The sequence below is a fragment of the Apostichopus japonicus genome, chromosome 23 (assembly GCF_037975245.1).
Source record: "Apostichopus japonicus isolate 1M-3 chromosome 23, ASM3797524v1, whole genome shotgun sequence".
NCBI lineage: Eukaryota > Metazoa > Echinodermata > Holothuroidea > Aspidochirotida > Stichopodidae > Apostichopus > Apostichopus japonicus.
Genome location: NC_092583.1, coordinates 776,375 through 800,986, shown reverse-complemented (window position 1 = coordinate 800,986; position 24,612 = coordinate 776,375). Strand labels below are relative to the sequence as shown.

The window sequence follows — 24,612 nt, the reverse complement described above, 5'->3', positions numbered from 1 at the left end:
ACACTAGTTTTGTATTTGTTTTGCATTTTGGTTTGATTATATTCACAGGTCCTTCTGGAAAATGTTGCTGAAGAGTTGGATCCACTTCTGGAACCCCTCTTGCTGAAGCAAACCTTCAAACAGGGCGGCGCTATCTGCATCCGTCTCGGTGATAGCACCATTGAGTACTCCCAAGATTTCAGATTCTATGTGACTACTAAACTGAGGAACCCACATTATCTCCCAGAGACATCGGTTAAGGTAAGTCAAGGAAAGTTTATCTGTATTTTTTTGGAAAGTGGAGTACAAGGCTCAAGTTTGAAACCTCAGTGGTACATAAAAGAAAGAAAAAATGTAACACAAATCACATCCATGCAGCTACCATCTGCGTGGCTCGTTCCTTAAAATGTCACCAAATTCTGGTCGTCACTTTCTTTTGAATTGCATATTACATCATTTCGTAGTGAAAGTTTGATAATACTCAAGCTCTATGTTGCCCGCTAGAACCAACAACTTTGTAGTGGGAGGCTATTTTGGGTGGAATATTTATGAATGGGACTGTCCCCAACTTGTTAGAATGGTAAACTGGTTAGAGTCACAGGTTAAGATCTAGGTTCAATTGAATGGTAAACTGGGTAGGGTCACAGGTTAAAATCTAGGTTCAGTTGAATGGTAAACTGGTTTAGAATCACAGGTTAAGATATTGGTTCAATTGCAAGTTTGTGGTTGAGCTGTGGTCAACCTACACAAAAGTCAGAATCTCTCTAATAATATAGATGATTGGATATATTCATTGGCAATAATTGGCTTCAAATCTTTATCACTTTGTAGCGTATACTTCCGGTCAGGTGGCAGTGTAATTAACTCTATAAACTAGTAAATGATCATTCTGCCATTGTTTATACTATCATATGAGATTTAAGTTCACATTCAGAATCGATGGTCAACAGTTAAGGACAGTTAGCTTTATACTAATTTCTCAGCATATGTCCTTCACCTCCAGCACTGTCCTTCACCTCCTTCTAAAGAGTAACCTTAGGCCAACAATTAATATTGATGTTTCAAAGCATCAATAGAAAAATCCCATAGCAACAAAGGCTAGGTGTCAGTTTCCCAGTTTGAGAAATCCTCTTTGTGCATGGAATACTTACCAGTGTTATAATATAACAATAGAAAATAGAGCAAAAGGATGTATTAATAATGATAATAACAAAGATTTATAACGCACATGTATTCACCCAGAAAAGGGCGCTCAATGCACAGGTGTATTTGTGATTTCAGATCAATTATATGCAATGCATTGAGATTTTTTCCATTGAAGCTTTTGTTGGATTTCAACCTTGGTTTTATTATCTGGTTTTGGGAGGTTTTATTTACCCTTTATTTTTATCATACTTTGTTTTGAGTTTATAAAATGTTCTACATTCAAAATTTGCTGTTTTGTTATATTATAACTATATCACTAGATTCTTGCTGCCTTTATTAATAAAGTCCTCCTTGAAAGGAGTTTGCAGATATTAAGAGATAATTGAGAAACATACATCTTATCTTGTTGTCAACTTTATATTATTATTCTAGTATTCACCGATGTTGATATTTCGTATAATTCCATGGCCTAGATTTTGAGAAATACTTAGTCTGTCTTGATCAAACTGGGTGAAGGTGAAAGCAAACATCTGGGGATCATTTCAATTTTCAAACCCCCTCCACCCCCCCCCCCCCCAACACTTCTAGGGTATAGTCTTGCCAATTCTAGAAGTGGAGATCAACCTATAATTAATATAATTATTAATTCATTTATTCAGAAATTGGTTCAATCATTCATGCAATCATTCATGGATGGACAGATTAATTTGATTGACAGATGATAAATTCTGTATTCCTACTTATTAATGACTTTAATATTTTTGTTTATTTGCAGGTAACCTTACTGAACTTTATGATCACCCCTGAGGGTCTTGAAGACCAGTTGCTGGGGATAGTGGTGGCCAGAGAACGTCCAGAGCTAGAGGAAGAGAGGAATGCACTCATTGTGCAGAGTGCTGAAAATAAGAGGTACAGCTAACTTGGGTTTCTGGATATATGTCAGATATAACTTTTTTTTTGGTAATGACCAAAAGTAGTATGCTGAAATAAGTCTTACCTTTTGAAGCTTTGTGTCCAAATTTTTTTTTTTGTATTATGTTGAACCTTGAACCTCAGAATCATGCCAAAGCTGTAATTTTGAATAAAACAATTTGATGGCATGGCTTATAGCCATCTAGTTGCACTTTCCAAGGTGAAAGGAAAAAAAGTGTACAACAGTGTTCATGTGGATTCTTGCAATAGTTAGTTATCTGATCTGGTAGGAATGAGTGGACTATGGTTTGTAAACTCTTATGTAATGTAATGTAAATAAAATCTTATATAGCGCACTATGCGCGATGCATCTGTGCGCTTTACAAACAATCTAGAAAATACAATGACATAAAACAATAATTACAAAAAACAGTAAATACATACACCATCCACAGATATATACAGGAATATGAGATCGAAAAACTATTAAAAGCACTTATAATAGCACATAGCATATGAAACATCTGGTTGTCCAATGAATTCATCGTGTAAGTCATTTCATGAACGTTTTAAATTGCCAAGATTTATTTTGATTTATGGCAATTCTCGTAGCTGGAGCAAAATTTGGTAATACTTGATATTAAATGTTGTGCAAACATTTATTCAATCCGTGGTCTATTGATAAAATTGTCATGTCTATTTCCAAAGCCCTCTACCTGATACATTTACCAACACAGGTTTTTTGCAGTAGAAAAGCAGTTTGTTAACATTTTTTTCCAAATCTCTTTGATGTCTTTTTCCAAACAGAATGCTGAAAGTAAATATATTTTATGATAAAGACAGTTTCTTGAAAGTAATGTACAAATAATTCACAGCAAGATTCCATTGTGACGACGGAGTGTGATATATTGTATCATATTTGATAAAATGATGACCATTGTATTCACAATCATATACCAGTGCTTTGTTGAGAAAAAATGATTTCTCATCTTTTTTCCAAATAGGATGTTGAAGGAGATTGAGGATAAGATTCTTGAAGTTTTATCTTCCTCTGAGGGTAACATCTTGGAGGATGAAACCGCCATCAAGGTTCTCTCTTCATCCAAAGTCCTTTCCAACGAAATCTCTCAGAAGCAAGCCATCGCCGAGGAGACTGAAGTCCTGATTAATGCAACTCGACAGGGTTACAAGCCGATAGCCGTCCATTCCAGTATTCTTTTCTTCACCATCGCTGACCTGGCAAACATTGAGCCCATGTACCAGTATTCTCTAAGCTGGTTCGTCAACCTCTTTGTGAATGCCATCGAAAATTCAGAATCTTCAGATAATCTGGAAAAGAGATTGTTTAATCTGAGAGAGTTCTTCACCTACTTGCTCTATTGCAATGTTTGCAGGTCGCTATTTGAGAAGGATAAGGTAACGAGCCAAAGAAAATTATCAGTTCTAATGCTCTGCTGTGTTTAAAATGTAAATACTATAACAGAGTAACACTAGCAGAGCCTTGTTACACTATTACTGCCATAGCAGATATCTGATAGACTAGCTTTATAGAAGGATTGGAAAGTGGTCAGGAAAGATGTTTAAAATCTTAAGAAGCTCTTTCTTTCCTCCATGACACAGAACAGCATTAGTGTCACCCTACCACACTGTAATGACTTATATTTGATAGCCTAGCTTATATATGCATCTAAGAATTGGCTGTTTATACTGCACAAATATTGCTGGATGAGGCTGTGGAGTGTTGGCCTATACTCATACACTATTTAGACATTGTTGTATATGGAACTCTTTAAAATTTGAGATATGTTCTTAATTAATTACACTTTCTAGGGGCACTGAACTCTTTGAAATGTTATTGGACAGGTTTTGTGGGTGAAAAGGGATAATGTTAGCTTGTTAATTCTTACGAACATTCCAACGAAAGTCTAACCTATTGACTGTCAAGGAATTATTAATGTGCAGCTGTGGAGCCTCCATATAGACTGTGAACCCATTATCGTAATCGTAACTTTTGATATCCACAAATGATTAATTACCCATCAGTCTATTTAAGAGGATGTATGTGGTTACAGCTGTTAGCTACTAGCAGTAACTTATTAACAGTTTCATGTGTTTCATTTGCAATCCTTTGAAGCATATGAATAATTTCTTCCTTTGTGCTACTGTCTTTGGTAGGATAAAGTGAAACATTAATGTTTTCAGGTACCTTCAGCCAAATACTGTAAGCTCCAAAGCAGATAATTCCAAACTCATAACAAAAGACCAGTGTTTGGTGAAATGTTTTGAAAATGTTCCCCAATTTCAAACCTACAAAGTGTTGCTAATGATAATATTATATCAATTGATCAAGCAAAACCACCTGTCAGCTTTTTGCAACATTCGAATATTCATTGGGGACTAATGATCACTTCCATTCAGTCCTAAAATCTTTATCCCTTACTCAGTTTAGCATTTTAGCTTAATTCAGCAGATAAGGTATGTTTAGAATATCTTACTCTCTAGTTGGATTTTTTTTGTATCTAAAAGTACTAAAAAAGTTGGTAAAATCAGCTCACAAGATGCTGTCCGTGAATTTCTGTATCAGTCTCTCAATACCTCAACAGATTTCCAAATTGATAAGCCGTCACCTTCGATATCTGTTGCTACTCTTCCTTTCAGCTTCTCTTCTCGTTCGTACTGTGCGTCAACCTTCTCAAACACACGAAGGAGGTCGATGAGGATGAGTGGAGGTTCCTGCTAACCGGTGGTATCGGTTTAGAGAACCCCCACTCCAACCCAACCTCTTGGCTCCCAAAGACCTCTTGGGATGAAATCTGTCGGCTGGATGAACTGCCCCACTTTCAAGGAATACGTAAGAAGTTTCCGGCTCAGAAGGAAGGCTGGAAGGTCATTTATGACAGTGTGGTAAGAATCTGGGATTTGTCAGTTATGAAAAAAAAATAATGGTCATCTTTTGTTTTACTACTGTATTTGTTATAAGTTCTGCTACTTTTGTTAGTTTCACTGCAGCTGTGTAGTGTTTTACTGTTTGAATTGTCTGGGGAGGTCATGGGTTCAAACCCAGACTAGCTAAGTAAGATTATATATATTATATATATCTATAAGATGAGCCTGAAATGGTCTTACCAATTATGAAACTGGTAGATTACAAGTGAGGTGCTAATATTATTAATTCATCAGTTTCATTAATGAAAGGCTACATTGTCAAGCAGTGTGGTTTCGCGCATACCTGTGCCCTGAGCTTTGTTAAGTAACTGCCTTCCTGTAGGCACTTTATTATAATATATTCTTAATTGAAAGTTCATTGACCAATTCAAGGGAAGGGGTTTACCTTGTTTTTTTAAAACCTAATTCAAGAATTGCCTCAGACATCTCACAAATTTAGAGTCTGCTAATTTTTGAAATCACAATGTTTTCAAGTGATGGTGTGGAACAGAACTGACTGGCTTTGGAGTTCAGTAAAAACTGAATACCCATCATCTAAATCTCTGGGCATCTTTTGCCACCCAGGTATATTCTCTAGAAGTCTTGGTGAAGGTTGCAGAATTTTGGTACTCTGGACTTTTCAAGATTACAAAATTAAACATTGCTGACTGTATATACAGATACACTGTTTATTATATTTTATATTTATACTCTGGTGAGAAAGTAAACATCTGTCGTTACTAATCAAACACCCGTTGTTTCCACAGGAACCTCAGAACGAGAAGATGACAGGAGATTGGGAGAGCCAGCTGGGAATGTTCCAGAAATTAATCGTCCTCAGATGTCTCCGACCAGATAAAGTAAGAGACTGCCATCTTAAAATTAGATTGTGCCTCAAATCAGCTATTAGTTGGAAATTAATTGCATTTACACATTTCAAGCTGGCCTAAAGTTTTTGTATGGTGTTTGTACATTTCAAATCACTATAATAGTAAAAAAAAAATCAGAATATGTTATTTACAAATTTTGTAAGAACTTTGTAAGAACAGTTTGATGCAGGTGTACAGCACTTGTTAAAAATATTAACAGATGGAAAAGTAATTATAATGAGCCTTTATTTATGCAAGATAACAGAAATTCTTAATTTTTGAAAGTTGCTTTCCTTTCTGTCTGTTTTTTCTCTCTTCATTGCTTTTTCTTTGCTAATTTTTTTATTCCGTAGTGTCCGTAGATATAACATTTGTCCAAACAAATTAAATGCTGTTGACCAAAAACATAAAAGAATATGCCTTGAATTGTAATGTAACATGTCCCTCCAACTCCTCCAGTCAAAATAATGCTGTTTTCATGTTTTCGCAGAACAGGGGGGGAAAAAATTAAAATGGAAACGTTTGCAAAAGACTGATAATATTCAATGATTGGGGAAATTGGGGTAGGATAAATGAATGCTTACACTACAGATTAAGTAAAAGAATACTTTAAGTGTGTGACAAGAAATGAAGGTAACTTTCAAGGCAGCAAATACTTGCTCAATATCAACTTCACAAACGGTAACAATATAGTAATAGTTTAATTAATAATTCAGGATTTCATTAAAACTTTGGATAGGTTCTGCTGTCTATGCAATATGCAAGGTATTCAAATTAAGTACATTATTCAGGTTTTTATGTATCTGTACAACTTAAGGCAGAACTTGATTATTCTGAAAAAAATTAACAGCTCAGGAAAAGAATGTTTTGGATTTTCCATAATTTGCCTGTTAATGTCGGTAACATTTCCTTTAACGTTCATAACACAATGAACACTTTTGTCCACACTTAGATAAGTAATTTTTTTATTTTTGGAAACCGTGTATGCCGTTAGAATACTTCTTACCTTAGTATAATCAAGGCCTCTAATTAAGCTTAATACATAGGTTATACTTAAACTACCTCCAGCCACTAGGCTGAAGGGAACATCACCCCTAACTTTATCAGAATTGTCGGACCAGATTAAGTTTAAGGGAATGCTCTCCCGATCCTTGAACAGACCTTGACTGGAGGGTCAGGATGTTCCCTGAAGAAATGACGCTGATTGGAAGAGGCCCAAACGTCTTCTAACCATCAGTGAGTTTACAAAAATTGGGGTCAACTACCTGGAAGAGCAAAATTTTTAGCAGTTGTTTTAACCTAGAAAAGCTTGGAAGTGTATTAACTAAGACTGATTAAATTATTTCTGTAGTGGGTAAGAGTAATGCTATCCCTACTAAACAGAATTGCAGTGGTGTGATATGGGGGTAGCTAAGAGGTTGGCTCCTCACCATCAATCTTAGAAGAAAGAGTCAGGGATATTGTCAATGTTTTGCAACTTCTTTGGAAAGGCCACATGATGTATTTACTGGAAGTTTGAACAGTCTCAGATACCTACAGTAAGGAATTAATAACTACCACAAAGATAGGGCTTGCATAAAAGTGGAAAGTAGTTTTAAAATACTTTTCTCTCCTGTTAAGAAGCAAATCTACTCCATATATTTTCTTTCCTTTTCCTTTCCTATTTGTATTTTATTATATAATTCTTTTTGCATATTCATGTCACATTTTGATCTTCTATTCAGTTTTACTTTTATTTGCTGACCTTGACTCTTCAATGGTTCATATATATATATGTATATCTTCATTATAGGTGATACCAGGTATTCAAGATTTTGTGACAGCTAAGTTGGCCAGGAAGTTCATTGAACCACCACCGTTTGACTTGGGCAAGTCTTTCAACGACAGCCACTGCTGTGCCCCCCTCATCTTCATCCTCTCCCCGGGGGGAGATCCAATGGCTGCTCTCTTAAAGTTTGCAGATGATCAGGTTAGTAGCGGTCAGATTAACCTTTCAAATACTGTTGAAGGGTCAGGGGTCACCGTTTGTATAACTAATGTGGCAAGTGATATAAGGTGCCACATACTGCCATTAATGTTCCCTCATGTAATACATCACAGAATTCTTACTTATGAAATTAGTGAATTCTTTTAAAGCATTCTTCTCTTTAAGTTTTATTTAGCTGATTGTAGGCAAAATATATTGATGACAGTGAAAAACCTTTGGTCTTGAGTCTTACATGCAATACTAATACATCGGTTGATAAAAAGCATTGTAGGCCTAACATTAAACCTAACAATGTATTCTGTGCTTGAGCCTATGCATAAAGGATAACATGTAATACATACCTTACTCCCTAAAAACCAGCTGCATATCAGTTTATTCTGTATTACGTGGAATAATGTTATTATAAACCACACTTTTCTGATTTAATTATGAATTGTTTAATTTTTTGCAGGGTTTCGGGGGCAGTAAACTCGAGTCGCTCTCTTTAGGGCAGGGCCAAGGTCCGATTGCTATGAAGATGATTGAAAAGGGTATCAAAGAAGGGACATGGGTGGTCCTGCAAAATTGTCACTTGGCGGTGTCATGGATGACAACACTGGAAAAGATTTGTGAGGTAGGGTTAACCATACTATCGGTCTGAAACAACAATAAAACTCTTTGTTTGGCTCATTGAAGTGGGTTAATTGAGGAATTGTAGAGCATTGTACTTAAACAGTACCATGATAACAATGGAACTCATTGTTTGTTACTGTAAAATAGGTTGAAGTGAGTGAAGAATTGTACAGCCTTATCCATAAACAATAGTAAAACAAAGATGGAACTCATTGTTTGTTACTGTAAAATAGGTTGATGTGAGTGAAGAATTGTTCAGCTTTAACCATAAACAATAGTAAAAAACAATGGAACTCATTGTTTGTTACTGTAAAATAGGTTGATGTGATTGAAGAACTGTACAGCTTTAACGTTAAACAATAGTAAAACAACAATCGAACTCATTGTTTGTTACTGTAAAATAGGTTGATGTGATTGAAGAACTGTACAGCTTAAACCGTAAACAATTGTAAAACAACAATGGAACTCATCTTTTGTTACTGTAAAATAGGTTGTTGTGATTGAAGAAATTGGTGGTTGTATATAAAAATGGGTACTGTCTGGCTTAAACAATAGCAGGACAACAATGAACTTCATTGTTTGATACTTGATGAATGTACTATAAAAATAAAAACTCAGTCTCAGACAATAGCAAGTCAACAATAGAAGTAATTGTTTCAATACTTTAAAGTAAATTTGTGTTCTTCTGTGAAAATGTGTAAACTCTCATTTCTAAAACAAAAGAAGAAAAAAAACGCCACGTGTTCATTAAAAAGTGGGAATCTGTAGTCAGAAAGTTCAAACCTAATTCCAAAGTGCAATCGTTGGATGAAGACACTTTTAACCAATTATTGATGAAATGAAGAGAATTAAAAAGTAGAAAACATTGCCCAACTTTACCCTTTTACTTTGCACATACTCAAGTAAACTCTGATTTGCATAAGGCTGAAAAACGACTCGTTAAAATTTCCAGATGGGATCGCTCCTTTAGCCCCAAGATTGTCATTAGTCTGTCTAGATGAATAAATTTAAGAGTTCTACGTGTAAATTTTGATACTTTATTATGACGTTTTGGATGTTTGAAAAGTGACCTTTTAACTGAGAGCAGATATAAGTTAATTATGTATTAGGTAAATGTATGTTGCTTGAGTATATTCCTTAATGTAGTAGGAATATGTCACAAAAGCTGCTGCCTTTGTTTACACAAATTGCCCTGTAATTAAGAGTTAATTGTAGAATATTTGATGACATTTAATTCTGCTGAGTCCATCACAGTTTGTGCCTTAAAGTCGTAAAAATATAGAAAAAACCTCGCTTTGAGCTATTTTGTTGAATAAAATGCAAATGGAATATTTTACAGTTGATTAGATATTAAGGATGTGTATTACGGTTTCTGAGAATTAAAGTGGAAAGGAGGGCAGTTGTTAAAATTGAAAAATACCATTTGCATAAGTAAGCATTCTCGTTATTTTTCACTAAACGACAGGAGAGAAAAGGTGAAGATAGGATAAGTAGCGTATTTGTGAAGAGAAAGAATACTGTAGTTGAAATAGAGACATCTGGCCTATAGATATTTTTATCATCATGCAAAACTTGCATAGCACACTGCCTGTTGAGTCTTTGATAGATAAGTACTGACACCCCATCCCCCCACCCCCCCCCCCTCCTCACAGCTCAATCTCATCTTATAAATGGGTTCTTTTCTTGATATTATTGATGCCGCCTTGACCTTTTTTTTCAAATCTTTGTTGCATAAAATCATTGTCATATCAAAGGGCCTTTCTTGGAAATTACATTTCACCAGCCTTCAAATGGATGTGGAAATACATAGCCTTAAAATCGTTCTGTTCATCTCAGTTTCAGCAATTTTTGGGAATTTTTTAGTTTTGGAAAGAGTATCACACGTAACCATTCCACGGACATCAAGGTCAACCCTAAAAAAAGTCTTGACTTAGCAAAACGTGATTCATGTTGTTCTGATAAGCCACAGTAATTCACTGTTTATTCACAATGTTGTACAATAAAATCATAAATAAATTTTGCATATCCATTAATGAATGCTTCTGGTTGTTACACAACTAATGACCATGCACACCCTCATCCCCCCCTCCCATCCTACCAACCCTTCCCACTTTTCGTTCAGGCATTAAAACCAAAACCATATTTTGGCATTTCTGATTTGTTGGAAGACAACAATATCTTTGAAAGAACGACAAACGCTACAATCGTTGTGCTCACTGGCAGATTTATGGATTCATGTCTAAAAAATACCTACAGAATTACTTCGACAACACTGTGACTTTAATTATCAGTTGTTTTGTTACCCTCAGTTGAACCAGCATCCAACTTTTTCTTTGGACTATGCACCATTAAAATAATATTAAATCCTCATATTGTCGAATTTGTAACTGACAAATTATATAAGAGTAACCTCTCTCTTCCCAGGAACTAAACCCAGAGTCCACCCATCCTGATTTCCGTCTGTGGTTGACCAGTTACCCCTCCCCGCACTTCCCGGTAGCCGTCTTGCAGAACGGAGTCAAAATGACCAACGAACCTCCAAAGGGACTCCGAGCTAACATTGTCCGCTCCTACCTGAGCGATCCCATATCTGATCCAGAGTTCTTTACAGGTGTCAAGAAAGTAGTAAGTAGCTTATGCATATTCATATTATGTAAATGCATATGCATGTAATATGGAAATACCAGGGGAATATATTGAAATTAAATTTTATTGTGTAGCTTGACTGACAAGCAAAAGAAATGGATACATTTAATTTAGAACTATCTAATTGCTCATTTATAAGATCGTTATGCAGGTATGAAATTATTTAATATGCATCATTGCTACTTTTCTAGCCCTACATCCCGCTTCTAATTTTAATATCCTCAGTAATATATCTACCTAGAAAATGATTCAAAGTTTGTTTTCATTCCAAGTAGTCTCATTTTACATTTCTCATGTTCTGACATGTTTCATTTTGTTTGATTCCTTTCCCCTTTTCGTACAGCACGCCTGGAAGAAGATGTTGTACGGTCTTTGCTTCTTCCATGCCCTGGTACAAGAGAGAAGAAAGTTTGGTCCCTTGGGCTGGAACATCCCTTACGAGTTTAACGAGACTGATCTGCGTATCAGCGTCCGACAACTGGCCATATTCCTGAACGAGTATGAGGTAATCAGCAGGTTACATCATGTTGATTGAGCAACATTAGTTTATACATGAAATAAAGAGCATGATAATGAAATTCATTCACATGTGGGGAAAGTTGTCGGAATCCAACGGAAAAATATCACACGCTTCTCGTCCCTTTCTGAAGTGAACATGTACAGTAGTTTTGAATCACAGAATAAACTTTTCTACATATCAAGATTAAGTTAACATACTTCTATCATATTAACATAATTTCATAAAATATGATTCATTTTCTATAACTTCAATGTAAATTTCTCTGTTACACCAGTTGCGACGAAACCATCTCAGATCATGACTATGTGAAAATAAATTCTCTAATTTTTGCTGTTATTTCTAAATTAACTCTACTTCTCTAAGATATCATTCCTCACATTTGACTCCTTGGTTCTTAAATCTCTGGTCTTTATTAGGATGTACCTTTCGATGCGGTTGCATATTTGACCGGAGAGTGTAACTACGGCGGCCGGGTCACAGATGACCGCGATCGTAGAACGTTGCTGACCATCCTGGATAAATTCTACTGTCCAAGCATCGTCGAAGACGAAGATTACAAGTTTGATCCGAGCGGTGTCTACTATGCTCCAAAAGAAGGAGAGGTTCGTGGTCGTTCATGACTTTTCTACCTCGGGGACAAAAACTATTATCCTAACACACTGTAGCATAGACAAACTGGAGCCTATACCGCAATTTTTGCAAAGTTCGTGATTTTTTTTTTAACCCAGGCTCATCCCTGAATGTTACTTTTAAGCCAGTCAAAGAGGATGGACTTTTGGTATCATTTTAGTCTTGATATATTCTATAGTCCAAACGACGAAAAGATACTCGAGTGATAGTCACGTTTTCCGTTGCAATTCTGAGATTTTAAGACATTTCGCTTTAAAAAATACGGAATACACCTTCAAGGCTAAATTGAGGATGACAGTCTCTATGAACTGCAATTATTTCTATATTTTCCTGCATTAATTTGCAGTTAGATATTTATGATATTTAGCTATGATACTTTGAAGGTCTTTCCAAATGTTCCATTTGCATTCATCGCTATGGATACTGATCATGAAACCACTTTGATTGACTCGAAAAAGGTTCTGTGGCTTCTTACATTTTCGGTTAAGTACAAGTAATTGGGCAATTATATTGTCTTATAACATCTTATACTCTGTAAACCAAATGATAGTCCACATAATTTTCAAAACACACTGCACTTTTCTTGAACTCAGCATTGTAAGCTATAGAGGCCTATATTAACTACAGTATTCTTCTAATGTTAAAGTTTTTACCCCACCAAAGAAGTGCATTGTTTTTATGATTAATATTGTTTATTCAAACACTTTTCTTGAACTCAGCATTGTAAGTTAGGGAGGCCTATATTTATTACAGTATTCTGTTAAAGTATTTACCCCACCAAAAAGTGCATTTTGTTCTTATGATTAATATTGTTTATTCGATTGTTTACATCTTCCAGTACGAGAGTTACATAGAGTACACCAAGAGCCTACCCATCAATCCTCATCCAGAGATCTTCGGAATGCATGCCAACGCCGACATCACCAAAGATCAGTCGGAAACCAAACAGCTCTTCGATAACATTCTCCTGACCCAGGTAAAACTTTTAGCAAGTCGAGAATTAGCTCCGTTAGTTACATTTTACATTCCTCCCGGCAAAAATTATCTGTCTAATCACTTTTATGATAATATATATGTTATTGGCTGCATAGAGGGGTGATTTAAGTAATAAACATGATTTTTGTTAAATATTTTTTGGGTAAAGTACTTTGTAGGTTGATTCGCAGTAGTATTGTTTATGGATATTTACAGTTGCTGTATAATAATAAATCATGTGCTTGCTGTTTGAAGATGTAAAGTTTGCTCTAATGCTTTGAGGTAGCTCACAAATGTTAGTCATGAAAGTTTTCAATAGGTTAGTTTGGCATCTTTCAAATGTTGGAGGTTTATAGAAAATGATGAAGGTATTATGCCATTAGCTTGTTCTAAAAAAAACATTGCTTGGTCCGCTGTTTTTTTAGTTACATTTAGCCCAAAAATTGTTGCTTTATGTTATAGTATGATACTAAAGTGTAACAGGAATTTTGGAAAAGTGTCAAAATAATTGTTACTTGCACTGCAAATAATCTTTGACATGTTTGTTGCATCATTTCTGTACCAATATTTGAGCATTGCTGTTAGTTTGCCTCACATGTCAAAGGTTATGAACTTTGACCTCCTCACAATCTTTTGCTTATATCAACCTTTGTTTGTTTGCTTGTTCTGTTATGACTGTCCTATCCAAACTTTCAACATTCTTTCACATATCACAGCTGGCATGTTCTCTATCTGCTGTGCCTCTCACCTCTCTCCATTCCATTTTCGATATTAAATCATATATCTGAAATGGGTTAGACAACCTACATTGAAACAAATTAAGGTTTACCTTTGAGGAAGTTAGAAATGTCAGGCCCTCTTAACTTTTATATAAAACATGAACTAGTTTAATTGAATTAATTTAAATTTGTTAACTTGGTGTGGTTAGCAATATGAGTTGAGCAAGGGCCCACCCCATTGCTCCCCACCCCACCCCACACCACATGCACCAAGAAATTGATTAACTTGGTGTGGATTAGCAATATAATTTTAGCAAAGCCCCACCTCACTGCTCCCCACCCCATATCCTGCTCACCCCACATGCACCAAGAAATTGATTAACTTGGTGTGGATTAGCAATATAACTTTAGCAAAGCCCCATCCAACTGCTCCTCACCCCACATGCATAATGACATGCTGCTTAACCTCATGGAATAACTTACAATAAAAGACAAATTATTACTCCCGATCATTACTTGCATTTGCTCTCAATCTATAATGACCTTTGACCTCTGCATTGTTTGCACTACATATTCAAACTTTACTTTGTATGTTCTGTCTCTCACCTGCTTCTCTATATGCATATTCATCATATTCCTGCTGCTTGTCTGTCTTACCCATAATGCAATTGGTCCCATCTTCCTCACCCTCTTTGATGTGGTTTGTCATGTGACCTATCTTTAGGCTCAGGTAAGTCGTTTGATGTGTCCACAATTTTCAATCATCTTCACATAAGCTTTGCAAAAGTGATAAATCAATTGCTGGGGTTAATGGTTGATTTGGTTGAATATTCATGTCTGTTGCATATCCTACTGCATATTGATATATATATCTATGCATATTTATATATGTAAATGACTAAATGTAATATATATCTCAGAATATATTATTCCTTACATTAGAGTTTATACTCCAATGGATAATTGGACCTTGAAAGCCTCATTCATATTATGTATATATATATTAATGCATGCTAATGATTCTGTTTCCACATATATCTAACCCAATATGTAGCTTTCCTTATAAATATTACCCATCTATATATTTCATGTACACTGATATAAACAACTATACCCTTGCTTCATGGCTCTACAGTTGTACGCTCTCCTACTTATTGACAACTATTGTTATTTTCATATTTATGCTTCCCTCCATAAAATATATCTCTCTGTGGTATACATGTCATCGATATATTATACATCTCTAGCTATGCTTAATGGTTCTGCTCTTCTCTCCTCCCTCATCTTCTCTGCCTCTGCTCCCATCCACATCCTCTCACCTTTTGCATGTCAACCATCTCTCAAACAGGCTCAGGTAACGACAGTTTGCATGCATTGCATGATGTTTTAACATTGGCTTTAAGAAAAAAAGAATATCTGTGTATTATTGTGTTAATTTTTACTAAAACCTGCAAGTTATTTCTCTGTCTTACAAATGTATGTTGTGCTGTCACACGTCCATATATTGTGACTCACTGTGACAGATCTCACCAGTATGACTCACTTTGACACATCTAATTATCATGACATATTGTCACGGATGTGTTATTTGTGACTCACTGTGACACATTTAGTTATCATGCCACATTTTTACTGATCTATTAATCCTATCTCCCTGTAACAGATCTCACTACTGTGACTCACTGTGACACATTTAATTATCATAACACTTTGTGACTGATGTGTTAATCCTAAACTCACTGTGACAGATCTCACTACTGTGACTTACTGTGACACATTTAATTATCATGGCACTTTGTGATTGATGTGTTATTTGTGCCTCACTGTGACACATTTAGTTATCTTGACACATTTTCACTGATCTATTAATCGTAACTCACTGTTACAGATCTCACTACTGTGACTCACTGTGACACATTTATCATGACATATTGTCACTGATCTGTAAATCGTAACTCACTGTGACAGATCTCACTACTGTGACTCACTGTGACACATTTAATTATCATGACACTTTGCAATTGATGTGTTAATCCTAATCTCACTGTGACAGATTACACTACTGTGACTCACTGTGACACAATTATCATAACACATTGTCACTGATGTGTTAATCCTAACTCACTGTGACAGATCTCACTACAGTGACACAATTAATTACTGTGACTTCCATCTAATTACCATAACTCCTCCTCTTCAGTCTCTTGTGATGACTGGTCAAAAGTCACGACCTTTATCTGTGACCTTGACTGACACGAGTGACAGAATCATTTTCAGAACAGTCACAATATTAAACCATGTGACATGAGTTTTGCAGTTGGTATCCATGGATGATGAAAATTGCTTTTATTTTGCATTTTGTGGTGTTGTGATCGGGCTGGTATGTAAATGTTGGGATTAACCGTAATAATTGCTGTTCATATGTCTGTCTCTCTGTCTGTCTGTCTGTCTGTACATCTGTTTATGACTCTCAGCTTCTTTTGAATGCCGACTGTTTCCATTCTCATGTAACATTTTAATCCTGAGACCTTTCAGGAGGCCATTTAACCAGAAATGTTGTCCAGTTGCACTGTAGTGATAATTTTTTTTAAATTTCTTTTATTTCCATGTTGTATACTAGAGATCACTAAATTCTCTACTTGGAATCCATCCATCTTTAAAGATGTTGAATGCTATAAATTTTTACTTAGTCGGGCAATAACTCTACAGATTGTTTACAAAATGTTTACCTTACATAGCCTCTTTTCGGGCTCTTTCTGGTTACAAGTGGACAATATATTTTTTAAGCTGGGGAGTTTTGGAAATAAACAGTGTAATTCTATGAGCCAATCTGCCACATTGTGAAAGGATATATGATTTAGCCTGCAGAATCAGAACTTGGAGTTGCCAAGTTATTTCTTAACATCAAGTCAGGAGAGATGTTAAACTGAACATGTAATTCTGAAACAAAAGAAAGCGAGGAACTCGTTAGAGAACGAAACTCAGAGTCTAACCTTTCTCAAATATGACAGACCACAGGAAAGTTTTTTACAACAAGATCTGGTATTAAATAGGAAACTTAAAATAGCATGACCGATCTGAAGTAAAAAAATGTATTTGCCTTATCTGGGAAAGCTATCTATAATATGACAAATCTCTGTGTGCCTTGGAGAATTAGAAGCTAACTTCCTCATCCATTTTAATTTAAATCTTATCGTCCGTTCTTCGGTCTGAAATGAAGAGAATGTACCCGAGGACTATATCAAGAGACCGACATTTGTCAAACATAGATTAATATTTTGTTGAGTGTATTTCCTCTAGGAAATGAAACAAAGCGAAGAACCTTTGAGAGACAGCTCATGACTTGTTTAAAGGGCTGTTAGGTTTACCTCTTTAACCAGGTGTTAAATATTCATGACACATGGTGGGCGATGTCTCTGTGACTCGAGGGAGTGCCTTCCAATCCAAAAGAGGGGAAAGGAGGGTTTAGGATTTTATTAAAGCTGGTTATTGGATATTTGAAAAGAAGAATTTATTCAGACAAGAAAGAAAAAAATATCTTTCGTACTTAGAGCACCTTAGGATGATTGGGACGAGAGCTGGGCTGGCTTGTCGTAGTTTGAGTGATAACTTGGAGCAATATTAATTTTAAAACTAGTTTGCTTAGAATTAACTCAAATAACTTATTTTGCCATTTTGTACAACCACCGCCAGCAATCAATACCACCCCCTACCCCTTCCCAGGACCCTAAGGAAGTTCGGGCAGCCATAATATCAGTCTCCTTAATTTTGATTTCATGTTCATAACACAGTTAAAGACAACATCAATTTACTAGCCCTGTGACATAAACACACTGTGATCCTTGTAGGTGACCAAATATTACATCTCTACATTTGCCAGATAATAACCCAGTATTTGATGTCTTTTCCCCCCGAACAGTCCCGATCCTCCAAGAGCGGTGCGAAGACGAACGATGAGGTCATCACAGAGGTGGCAGCAGACATCCTCAGCAAATTGCCCAAGAACTTTGACACGGAGGCAGCTCTCAGAAAATACCCGACCACCTATACGCAGAGCATGAACACTGTACTGGTACAAGAAATGACCAGGTTTAATAACTTGCTGGGAACTGTACGAGACAGCCTCATTAACATACAAAAGGCCATCAAGGTAAAATAATTGGGTTCATATAAACCAACAGGATGTTTGGTCCAAGAATTATGCTTTTCAGACTATTTCCCACCCCTCTGTCCTTCCCCCATCCCCTCCTCTGACCTTCTACACCCTTCCTGTCCTCCCCCACCCTTACCTCTATCCCTCCCCCATCCCCTCCTCTGACCTTCTACACCCCTCCTGTCCTCCCCACCCTTACCTCTATCCTTCTCTCATCCCCTCCTCTGACCTTCTACACCCCTCCTGTCCTCCCCCACTCTTACCTCTATCCTTCCCCCATCCCCTCCTCTGACCTACACCCCTCCTGTCCTCCCCCACCCTTACCTCTATCCTTCCTCACTCCTCTTCTATCCCTCTCAACCCTTCATTTATCCTTCTCCATCCCACCCGAGTCCTTTAACTTTCTGGTAATTGAAAGTTAAGACAAACTACAATGAACCATCATACATCAGAACATACCTCCCAGGGATTTAAAGGGTATGCATTCCTTAATTTGATGTCACCTATTTCTTTACAAAGCAACAAAGAATCAATAGATATCACTGATATTGTACCATAAATATATGTCAGCATCATGCCGTGCTCAAAGTCATGAACAGTGGATAAAGTGATTATTAAAGTGCAAGAGGAAGTTATATTTGGAAGTAAAGAATTCTAGCACCTGTGAGATTTGGGGTTCAAGCTCAAACTTTCCATAAGGAGGTTGAGTTTTCATGCAAGATAACAGGTTTTTACCATTTGAAATGATTTCAAAAATTGTTAACAGCTATCAGTATTGACCTCAGATATGCTAGAATTTCATATAATGGTCCCTCATTCTTTAACTTAAGCAAGCATATTGTGTCCTCTTCCGAAAGTATATATTTCTCTGCTGAGACTTTTACGATAAATTGTCTAATTTAATTTGAAATTCCATAAATTTCAAGAAATATTACATATGATGAAAACATCCCGCAAAGTTTGAAAATTTTAACAATTTTGGCATTCTAAAGTTTTGGTGTGATAACCTTCCATCTAGATATGTTCATTTGATTTGTCCCAGAAGCTACAAACATTTGTCATTCCAACATAAAGGTGTTATTGTTCAGCCAGGTAGACAAAATCCAGGATGATACATAACTCTGGGTCTCTTCAATAGCTATAAGGAGTTATTCTAAGTTAAATTGTTGACACTAATTTGGTTGATTTTTATCATTATTTTCTAGGGTCTGGTTGTGATGTCGTCAGAGCTTGAAGAAGTAGCCAACAGTATCCTCAAAGCTAAGATACCTGGGATGTGGATGAAGAAATCCTACCCCTCTTTGAAACCTCTCGGAAGCTACGTCTCAGATTTCTTGGAGCGGCTTAAATTCCTTAACGTAAGTCGACTGAATAGCTTTTCAGCTTCCTTGTGTCACTTAGACGAGCCGATCATGGTGTAACGTTTGATTTATTTAGCAAATTTACGTATCTTGACTGATGAATTTGCAATGCAATGTCTAAGAACGCAAGAAATATCTCTCTATTATCACATAAAATACTAACATTGATTAAACCTAGGGGCTCTGTTGGTAGCTGATCTCCATAAATCTAGGCTTATTTGCATATAATAATTGGGGTGAAGGTCTTTCTTGTCATTTTTCTGAATAGCTTATCAGCTTCGTCGTGTCACAGAGAGAAGTCGATCATGGTGTAACGTTTGATTTATTTAGCAAATTTACGTATCTCGACTGATGAATGTCGTCACTCTGTCGAATTTGCAATGCAATGTCTAAAAACGCAAGAAATATCTCTTCATTATCACATAAAATACTAACATTTATTAAACCTAGGGGCTGTTGGTAGCTGATCTCCATAAATCTAGCCTTATTTGCATATAATAATTGGGGTGAAGGTCTCTTCTTATCATTAATTATTTGAACCAGAATTACCAGCTGACTACCATTTGTGGGGGTGGGAGGGCGTGGGGATTGGAGGTTATGCAGAGAAAATATTCTCTTAATTATATTGGTTGGTAAGAGTGCCCTATCGTTTATTAGGTTTGATGTGTACTTTTAAGTAAATAAAATGGAATCGACTCTGGGTTTTTAAGCTATGCTTAGTACTTTTGTTTCCCCACCTCATTATTATTATTATTATGATGATGATCATTATTATTATTAGTAGTAGTAGTAGTTGTAGTAGTAGTAGTAGTAGTAGTAGAAGTAGTAGCAGTAGCAGTAGTAGTGTTATTACTTGTATTGTTATTATTGTTGTTGTTGTTATTATTATATTATAATCATCATTATTATGATTATTATTATTATTATTATTATTATTATTATCATTCATTATTATTACTATTATGATCATTATTATTATGTTGTTGTTATTATTATTACTATTCTTATCCTTATTATTATTATGATCATTATTATTATTATTATTATCGTTATCATTATTGTTATTATTATGATTATTATTATTATTATGATTATAATATGTTTATGTTTATTCATATTGTTTTGCAGGATTGGTACGATGGCGAACCACCTCCAGTCTTTTGGGTTTCTGGCTTTTTCTTCACCCAAGCCTTCTTGACCGGCGCTCAGCAGAATTTTGCCAGGAAGTATACCATCCCCATCGACTTGCTGGGCTTTGATTTTGAGGTCATGGACGACAAGAAATATAATCAGCCACCAGAGGATGGTAGCTTATTTTTAATTATTTATTTTTATTCTTCACTTTATTTTTTCTTCTAATTTTAATTCCTTGTTCCATAGGGTTGATCTTTTAAAAGGCTTTATACAATTTTGAAAATGAAGAGTTTACAAGTCATTGGAGTTGACCCCAAATTGTGCCATGCTACTAAACTTACTATAAGTTTGTAAACTTGTTTTCCTGGTTGCATTGAACTTCCAAATAATCCATTTATATGCCCTTTGACATAAAATCCATTTTAACCTACAAACTTTCAAGGGCATTTTAGAAAGACTTCTACTGTCAATAAATTTCTTTCTAAATGGAACCCTGCCTGTTCAATTACCTTTAAAAGTATCTTCTTTACTTTTGCTGAGGAGATTAACAGCCAGTCTTTCTTTTTCAAACAGATTTCATTTTTCATATCTGTAATTAATAATAGTAATGAATTTGGCATTTAACCATACCCACCGTAGTTTTAAATATTTCCAGATACGATTTATTATCTCTCGCAGGTGTTTACGTTAGCGGTCTGTTTGTCGAAGGCGCGAGATGGGACCGTAAAATTAAGAAGCTGGGAGAATCTTACCCCAAGAATCTCTACGACACGTTGCCCGTGGTACGTCGTTTAATTAATTGCTATTTCCTCGATTGTTATTCACTGACCATTTGTTTTAAATCTTTCAAATAATCGTCGTCTATCGTGTTTATTTGTCTTTCATTCGCGAGAGAATGTTCAGATCATTTCATAAACTCTGTGAGGAGGATCTGCAGACATAAACTAAAACCAAAGATGGTTGATAAATCTTTAGAGAGCTAAAAATAAACAGGAAAAGACAAGAAGGATGGTCATAGAGAAGTGAAAATACTCAAATCAGTTTCTTAATTTAGTGTTTATAGGAAAAACATTTTTTGACTCTTTTCAGAAATTTTTCTATTTTCATCCCACATTCGTCAGTCTCCTTAACATCATGTCAGACATTTGTCATTTGTCAGTCAAATTTTTTTAGTTAGCCAGATCAGAGCTCTATAAATTATTGTCAAATGGAATTCAGTACCAGATCAAGTTTAGAGGGCGTTTCATAGTAGCAGAGACCAGGGTTTAATACGAGCAGAGACATGTGCCCAGTATTACGTAAATACGATTGTCTATTCAGAGTGTCTTTACTTATTTCTTTCTAGACTTGGCTCATTCCAATGAAAAGGACCGACATTCCTGACCGGCAGACCTATCTAGCTCCAGTTTATAAGACCAGCGAACGTCGTGGCACCCTGTCGACGACCGGACACTCCACCAACTTTGTCATGGCGATGAAAATACCATCCGATAAGCCCGAATCACATTGGGTAGGGAGGGGGGTGGCCCTGCTCTGCCAATTAGATAATTAAAAATCAATTTGTATGAAATGTCAGAATATCCATTGGTAAATTCAAAATCTGTGACATTGAGATACTTTAAAAGTAATACAATGCATTTATTATCTGCTGTGAAATTAAATTTGTTAATTAATTTGATATTGGAATATTTGTTAAATAAATTGATTGTTAATGATGAATTCAACACTTAAAATTAAACTTTGTTAACTTCAAATTTCAACTTAAAATGTTGCTTATTTTTCAGGTAGATCTGAGGTAATTACCATTAAGGTAATGGTGATGAATATGATAATTTTTTATGATAAATTTTAGCAGATGAAAGGTCTGGAATTAAGATGAAGTATTAATTGTAATAGTGAAAATATCAGCAAAGAAATGAAAACTGGTATTGGTTTGTAAATATTGTCTCTTAATATGCAAAACATTGGTCCTTGAAATTGTAGCAATATTGAATATTGAATAATCTGTATATTTAGTCATTTCAAGAATGATATAGAAGATAATTAATCATTTCCACTGATGATTTATATGATTGTTTTCTAACCTAATTTGAATTAGAGGGCAAAGTGGCCTTTTTTTCTTTAAAAAAAAAGAAGCTGGTCTACAGTATAAAGACTTTCATAAAAGAAGATATTTTGTAGTGAAAGATGAAAATTTGAATTCTAACCTTTTCTTGTAACATTCTTGAACATTCAATTAAATGTAACATTCAAATGATTGGACAAGTGAAAACTATGTGTAGCAATCTAGCACTTTACTCTTATACCAGTTTTGGTCAATTGCTTCCATGATATTCAGCAGAAAGCTTTGCTTGACAATCTGCTAGAATTGCCGGAATATTAGTCACATGACCTTTCAATATTAATTGATTGATTAATTTATCAGATACATAACTGTATGCTCATTTTATTTGTTTATGAATATTGACGCTATTGCCATACTTCCAGCAAAGCTGTAACGTGTCGCCAAGAATCTGAGAAAAGGGAACTTGAAAAAGTACAAAAATTTACTTAAATTTGGGACAAAGAGCATTTTTTATAAAGTTTGAACGTTGCTGGATTTTTGAAAGGAGAAAAGATCACATTAACTTTTTGTTTAGCTTAAAACTTTATGTATATATGGAAGGTTTTAATCTTCACTCGTGGCACAGGAAGTCAATTGCAGACTTGTTTATAGATATATATGCTGTGTTGTAGTTTAAGATTGTACATAAAGATCATTAACAGGAGAAGCCATAAAGAGTGCAGTGTTTTGCATGATTATCGATAACAGTTTTAAATGTGGTCGTGAAGAAATGTAAGAAAGCAATATTTTGGCCTGAATTCAAACAGTCTGTGTAAAAGACATCACTTCTAGTCCAATTTGTGGGATGAGAACAATTTTGGAAATTAAAACTAAATTAGGTTATTTCAGTTATGGGTGGTATGCTGTTGGGATGCATCATGAATACCACTAGTTTCAAGTTAGTGTTTGGTAGAATTAATCCCATATTATATTACAATGTACCGGTAACATTAGCTTGCATGTACACAGCATATATGTAAGGACTCACCCCTAGGCTGGTATGTGGCATTGTGAAGTATGGAAGAAGTCAATAGCATGTTATAGTCCAAAGCTATATGCCGTGAGAATATCACCATTAAAGGCACCATATCTGTTAGAATTAAGTAGAGATTTCATACAAACATATTCGTCCAGTGCAGGGTTTCAGATGAATATTTGTTGTTAATTTTCTTTAAGGTTGTTGTTTAGATTTTACTGATATGCTATAAGAGTTGTGGATATTGGTCAGCGCAAGGATGTTAGCTTATTCAGTTTAACGTACAGCTATGTAAGTAACCAAAAAAAAAAATTCAAATTTATGATATTTATGTAAATATGATGTCACTTTAATACCTTGAATATGCCTTAAAATGATTCCATCTCTCCGATACCTTGAACGTACCCCACCAGAAGCAGAGAATATTCAATGTTGAAATGCTCATATTAGATGTAACACTTGAGGATGAAGTTATATTTTAAAACAAAGCTTTATGAAAACACCTTGATAACTTATTTTAATATAATATTCAAGTTATTTCCGTCCATTACAGGATGCCTTGTCTTTTCATATTCCTATTGTTTCATTAGTTTTTTGCTTTGTCTTTTGATCTTTGTTCTAATACAGGTTGATTTGCTCTGTAAACCTTTTCTTGTTTTATTATCTTTGTCTGTTGCTCTCATCTGTAACATATTAAACAGACCCTATGGGTTGAATTTACCAAGTACTTCACTTGTCAGAGGGGGGTTATGGCAGTCCCTCCAGTTATTCACTGTCAAACGGTGCCTTATTAGTGGTAGTGGGTGGTTGGAGAGGGGGGCTGAAGCAGCAATTACATCCTACTTGTGCGAAGTATCTTGGTCGACATTTCCACCACCATCTCTCTATTCATAACAAACAAAATGAAGATAAATTGTTCAGAAATATTTGATGTATAACTTCATTTACAAGGCAGCATTCCATT

At 35.5% G+C, this 24,612-nt stretch overlaps 1 protein-coding gene across 2 annotated transcripts in view; it reads left to right on the top strand.

Annotated features, from left to right (window-relative positions):
* Positions 1 to 24,293, top strand: part of LOC139964548 (dynein axonemal heavy chain 7-like) — a 77,694-nt gene extending 53,401 nt beyond the window's left edge. For both annotated transcript variants that reach the window (XM_071966196.1, XM_071966197.1), the window contains 16 exons: positions 49 to 240; positions 1,901 to 2,034; positions 3,042 to 3,453; positions 4,696 to 4,941; positions 5,730 to 5,822; positions 7,624 to 7,800; positions 8,270 to 8,431; positions 10,855 to 11,055; positions 11,420 to 11,581; positions 12,013 to 12,198; positions 13,065 to 13,202; positions 17,840 to 18,070; positions 19,279 to 19,431; positions 20,563 to 20,740; positions 21,247 to 21,350; positions 21,914 to 24,293. In XM_071966196.1, coding sequence (XP_071822297.1) covers positions 49 to 240; positions 1,901 to 2,034; positions 3,042 to 3,453; positions 4,696 to 4,941; positions 5,730 to 5,822; positions 7,624 to 7,800; positions 8,270 to 8,431; positions 10,855 to 11,055; positions 11,420 to 11,581; positions 12,013 to 12,198; positions 13,065 to 13,202; positions 17,840 to 18,070; positions 19,279 to 19,431; positions 20,563 to 20,740; positions 21,247 to 21,350; positions 21,914 to 22,120 — 2,976 coding nt within the window. In that variant the 3' untranslated portion in view covers positions 22,121 to 24,293. The remainder of the gene's footprint in view (positions 1 to 48; positions 241 to 1,900; positions 2,035 to 3,041; positions 3,454 to 4,695; positions 4,942 to 5,729; positions 5,823 to 7,623; positions 7,801 to 8,269; positions 8,432 to 10,854; positions 11,056 to 11,419; positions 11,582 to 12,012; positions 12,199 to 13,064; positions 13,203 to 17,839; positions 18,071 to 19,278; positions 19,432 to 20,562; positions 20,741 to 21,246; positions 21,351 to 21,913) is intronic.
* Positions 24,294 to 24,612: the final 319 nt, after the last annotated feature.